This window comes from Notolepis coatsorum, assembly GCF_963971535.1.
Source record: "Notolepis coatsorum genome assembly, chromosome: 15".
NCBI classification, from domain to species: Eukaryota; Metazoa; Chordata; class Actinopteri; order Aulopiformes; family Paralepididae; genus Notolepis; species Notolepis coatsorum.
The window spans coordinates 21,816,260-21,822,259 of NC_140179.1; the positions used below are offsets into that span (position 1 = coordinate 21,816,260).

At 41.8% G+C, this 6,000-nt stretch overlaps 1 protein-coding gene across 1 annotated transcript in view; it reads right to left on the reverse strand.

The window, feature by feature from the left end:
- The window catches only part of parp11 (poly(ADP-ribose) polymerase family member 11), a 34,459-nt gene extending 29,257 nt beyond the window's left edge, over window positions 1-5,202 (reverse strand). Inside the window, exons 1-2 of the mRNA XM_084331173.1 lie at window positions 4,920-5,202; window positions 4,513-4,647 (exon numbers count right to left, since the gene is read on the reverse strand). Coding sequence (XP_084187299.1) covers window positions 4,513-4,638 — 126 coding nt within the window. The 5' untranslated portion in view covers window positions 4,639-4,647; window positions 4,920-5,202. The remainder of the gene's footprint in view (window positions 1-4,512; window positions 4,648-4,919) is intronic.
- Window positions 5,203-6,000: the final 798 nt, after the last annotated feature.

Consider the following 6,000-nt stretch of genomic DNA (forward strand, 5'->3'; position numbering starts at 1 on the left):
TGTTGTGTCACACGTGGTCCCGCCTGTGCTGTGCGTTTAGAGGTTTCTAGTTCCCTCTTTTTCGCACTTGGGTGGAGTTGACTGCCGCCCCCTCTTCACTAGGAAGGAGGGGTGACGGGACTCCCCTCCCCCCTGATGTGGGATCGTTTTTTGTTGATTTATTTTTTTGTTTGTTATAATTTGAAAACTAACTTTTTTGAATTTGTTTTTTGAATTAGGGGTAGGTTGCTCTATAAGCCTTCGGCTTCAAACCTATCCTTTTCGTTTGTTTATTTGTGAAAATGTTCGAAACATTATTTGTTTGTTTATTTATTTGTAAAAATTCGAAATAAAATAATTCATTCATTCATTCAGTCTCTCCAGGGGTATCAAGGGGTATTAGGCCACTCTCTCCAAGGGTATTGAGGGGTATTAGGTCACTCTCTCCAGGGGTATAGAGGGGTATTAGGTCACTCTCTCCAGGGCCCTCATTTATCAACAATTCTTAGAAAGTGTTCTATTTTTGTTCTTAAGCACAAAATTTAGAATGTGTGTACGCACAAAAAAATCGGGATTTATCACACGTGCGTACACAGGTCGTACGCACACCTGCAAGTACTCTGTCTTGATAAATATCACTTTGATCTACGCTCCACGCTCATGCACGGTTTTTACGTATTTGCATACCAGAACCGCCCCGATTAACCAAATATGGTAACAGGCCTCCCCTTCAAATACCATGAGGAAATTCCTGTCCGTGGAATGTTGGAAAATGGCCAAGCGTACGAAAAAACGAAATTACACCGACCAAGAGGTGGATCTCCTCGTCACGGAGGTGGACGCCAAGGCGGGGATACTATTCGGTTCCCTCAGCTTTGGCATAACAAGCAAGAGGAAGAATGCTGCGTGGGAGGCAGTCACCGAGGCAGTCAATTCTATATCTCCGCAGCAGCAAACCGTTGTGGAGATAAAGAAAAAGTGGTTAGACGTGAAGTTGACAGCCAAGAAGCGCCTGGCGGAGTACAGAAGGAATGCCAGTGCGACTGGCGGGGGGCAGGTATGTCATGTATGTCAATCATACCTCACCCCTGCCCACTTAGACTACCTAGGATGGCTTAGAGTAGACGACAGAGTACAGCAACTTGCAATGGGCCTGGTCTACAAGATACACTATACGACTAAGGTACCCATGTACATGTCAAAATACTTCCCAAAGGTCAGTGAATACCACAACCACAACACCAGAGGAAGCTCAACAAATCATGTTAAACCCAGATTCGGCTCAAACAAAGGACTAAACACGTTTCGCAATTATGCCACATCAATAAAGCCCAAAGCTGTAAAGGATGTGAATCCCTACCCACATTCAAAACCGCTCTAAAAGAGCACCTACGGGAGGCTGCAATTCGAAACTGGCCACCATAAATGTCCAAACCCCCCCACCCCCTCCTAATAGACAGTCTCCTCCCCACCGTATGTATATATTCTCTCCCCACCGTATTAGTGTTGTCACAATACTGGAATTTCTAACTTCGATATGATACCTTGAAAAGTATCGATATTAGATACCACAGGGAAGTTATTTTTTTTATTTAGCTTTTGTTGCTGGTCGATTCTCCTCACCTTCTCTCTGGTATTATAAGAGAAGAGAAATATAACACTTTTAAAACCCTTTGTTTTAGGGCTGGGCGATATGGCCTAAAAATAAAATCTCAGATTATTATTTTTTTTTTTATCGATTTTTTCTCTTGAAAACTAGAAATAATTCAAATAACCTTTGTTTTTATTTGACACAAAAAAATATCAAACCAAGATGAATTTCCCTATTGGGATTGAAGTGCAAACCTAACTTTCACCAATCTTCATTTAAAAAATAATATATATATATATATATATATATATATATATATATATATATATATATATATAAAAGGTTACTCTTGATCAAACAAAGATGAATGTCCTTATTGGGATTAATAGTGCAATAACTTGCTTTTTCACCAAACTTCACTTAAAACAAATAAAAGGTGCCTCTTGATCATCAAACAAGAATGAATTTCCCTATTGGGATTAATAAAGGGCAAATCTAACTTTCACCAAACATCACTTTTTGTAAAAATAAAAGGTGACTCTTGAAAGAAAAAGATTTTTTATTTGTATTTTTTTTTAATCGATAGTGCAGAAAGTATCGATATTGCAGGAAATTAGTATTGAAACGGTTTTAAATATTCAGAATCGATATGTATCGAAAAATCGATATTTTTGACAACACTATGTATGTAAGTATGTATATTTCTCTCCCACCCGCCCACCCCTAATGTACAGTCTCCTCCCCACCGTATGTATATATTCTCTCCCCACCATATGTATATTTATCTCCCACCCACCCACCCACCCCCTCCTAATGTAGTCTCCTCCCCATCATGTGTGTTGTGAAGGGCCAGATTAAACTGAATATATATATGTATCGTTTGATATACCTTGTATATTATTTATATATATACACGGAATATCCCTTTACCTGCGTACAGACCAGAGTAATATTCGCTCTCCTATTGGACAGCGCCCCAGGCGCCAACGCGCAAGCCCCCAACGGCAAGTTCAAAGACAACTCCGGGCATGTCAGAACATGCCCAGAGTCTGCGTAGTAATACGAGACAAGAACTGAGGTTGGGACTAGATATTCACTTAAGTATAAATACGGCGCAGGTGTAAACAGCAGTAACTAGTGCAAACCCTTCACCACGAGTCAACGTGCAGTGAAGTGAGCAACCTTGCATCTAAATAGAGCATTGAGAACAGTGTGCGACTAGAATGTTAAAGTGTCAGAGTTTAATGCAGTAACGTTGAGTTCGACTTAATCTAATGTGAAGTAATAGTCGATCATTTATTGTATATCGTGCGGCCACAGTTCTTCTGTGTGTAGCATTACCCATCGGTTCGTCGTGTCTTTAGCTAGTGCACTTATCCAGGCTGTGTGGCCTAAATACGTTGCCCACACCCGAGGAGTCCTAGGCGAGAACCGTTGGACATGTACCCAGGAGAATTGGCACCGGCGATTGCAGAACCATTCCTGGTTGGATTATATTGCTTTGGGACCGTGACTACCGGAGAAGAGCACCGTTGATTTCCACTGTCGTTTGGGATTTAACCTTGTGAGGATTACCACTCGGGCCTGCCTCGTGGAAGGGGCTGGCTAGCTGTCGTCAATGCTGTCGAGCATCTTGGATTACAACTATTGCTTTTGTCTGCTGATCAAGGGAGTACAAGCACCGACTCCTGTACCTGGAGCCTCTTTATTCCTCGTTGACTCAGACGGAGTACCCGAACATTCCTCTACCCATTGTCTCCAGTTGGTACCGTTGTTGCCCTATATAATTGCTACTATACAACAGGTGGTGTCAGCTTAGACCCATCATAGTATTCCTACTATCCTTAGTGACTTATGCTCTTGACTGACTTTACGTATATTCTTCGCCATACAAGCGCGACCCTAATTCTCAATCTGTAACCTAACGTTGCCTAATAATAATAAATTACCCTCCAATAGTATTTCTGTGTCAATGCCGTGTTCTTGTGAGTGTTCACCATCAATATTTGATGTACTGTTTGGCCAGTAATTAAAGTACATAACTAGCAGTGGTTTAATATATCACAATCTTTAATACAGTCAGGGTTTTGTAACCCCTCAGTTACAATATGTATATACTCTCCGTCAGGATCTATGGGTACGTAACAGTACTGTATATTTGCATATCATATATGTCACAAATGTAACAGTACTATACCTGTATGTCATGTGTGTCCCTATGCCATAAATGTCATGATGTCATGTACCGGTATGTTGTGTATGTCATAAATGTCACTATGAATTGAAAATGGGGGACCCTGATGTAAACAAGACAAACGTCTTTCTCTGGTCTGCATCCCCTTAACAATTGTGTGTATTGAGCCGTACTGTATTGTACCCATTCTGCAATCTGTTAAATAAAGTTTTCATTCATTCATTCATTCATCATATCATATATCTAGATGTAGATCATATAGATGGAGATCATAGATATGTATGAATGCCAGGACTGCCAACACGTTTCCTTTCATTATGTACATACTACATACTGATACGCTGAGGCAAGAATGTCTGAGGACACATTTCACTTGTACAAACGTCCAGAATTGCCATACAGAGGTGGCTGTAACGAACACTCTGACCAATCCCTGCTATGACATTAGGATCTCACACCAGCTACACAATGTGCTTGTTGTGTAGAGTCGAGATTTGAGAACATACACATGGGTGCGTCAGTGCCATACAAGGGGATCATGGATGTATGCAAATCATTCTGCTGTCTTGTGACTGTACAAGAGGAGGTTAGGTATTCTACACAGCAAATCTGGATGTCTGCCAGTTAAGTTATTCTTTACAAGGCAGCTCTTTGGGGTTTGTATATAACTTCATTGTCTGCATGATAAAAGCAAACCAACCCCTGGTGGGATGTGACATGATGGGTACAACAAGTAGGCTAACATCACCTCAAACATATGCCACACACCACACTCGGCGAGGTAGAACCAACACCATTTGGGCTGCAATGGCTCTGATGTGTCCATCTCCTCGGTCTGAGAGGCCTCCTCCTCTGGGGATCTGAGAGCCAACATGGCGAAAATCTGGAAAACATAAGAGGCACACACACATACTTGAGCTGTAACTCAAGGATACAGTACGATAGTATAGCTAGGCTGGTGTTTTCTTGCTATCGAGCTCCACGTTAACGTCATTAAGCCAAAAGACAGCAGTGCACACTCATCGGATACACTGTCATTTTATCCACAGCATTGCACGGCATCACAGTGGTGAAAAACATGATATTCTGCAAAGCTAACGTTAGGCAATGCACGAAATGGGATATTCCGCTTTTCTCTGCTAAAGATCGTCTTACCGGTTTATCAATCTATGTCCAATGACCACAGGCTAGTGATGAAAGGAAATGTGATTTGTCCCGTAACGTTCGGTAACGCTAAAGATTGAGGATAGCTACATCTTTCCGCTTAGCTATAACGTTAGTTGATTGATGGTAGATCGGACGGGCGTCATCATCTGCGTTTTATTGTAGGTCGTCAGGTTTCTGTCGACGTTGCAGTGCCGCAAATAGTCATAATTTTAACCTTAAAAGTTGTTCATAGACGTATCCTTAACCATAATCCCAACATTAACCAATACCACTAACTAAAACATGTACGGGCAGTCCGAACTAGCAACGGCTATTGATTGTTTACATTTACTTCCTGCTATAGCAACGCCGCGTCATGGACGTCACTACGTTCTATGCACGACGTGCCCCCTTTCTACATGACGAGTTCAAGTTCAAAAGTTTAGTTTTATTTGTCATCACGTATAAAGTACATTACAGTGAAATGCTTGGTTCTGTATGAGCCCCTGGGAATGTGCTTCATACCTAGGATAGCGCATAGCGAAAATGGGCGGATTTAGTAATTTTTTTTTTTTTTTTAACTTTATTTCGGTTTTAGGGTTAGGGTTGTGTTATTTAATTATTTTGGGGAGCCAGCCCCCCAAACTCCTGAAATGCATATAAAACAAACAGTAGAGTTTCCTGCGAGTGAAAGGAAATGAGAACACAGTACGCGCTGGAAAACAAAGTCACTCACGGACGGTGCATAGGCAAGTTATACATTCAGAATCAGATGCAAAAAATTCAGCCAGCCATGAAGCCCATTAATTTTTATTTCGAGCAAAAGAGAGACGAGGAGAAAGAGGAATCCGGCGAGGCAGCTAATGTTACTGAGGCGGATAACTTTAGCGAAGTTAGCACACGCACATACTGTGGGCCAGCCAGTGACTTTGGTGGTGTGTGCTATTGCACAGATGTGTGTCCCGTTTGCACACGCACATACACACGCACATAGTAAGCCATCACTGGGAACGCTCAGAGGAAAGGGGGGCTGAGAATATCTGTGTCTATCTGTGTGTGTGTGTCTCACTCGCTCTCCCTCTCTACATCT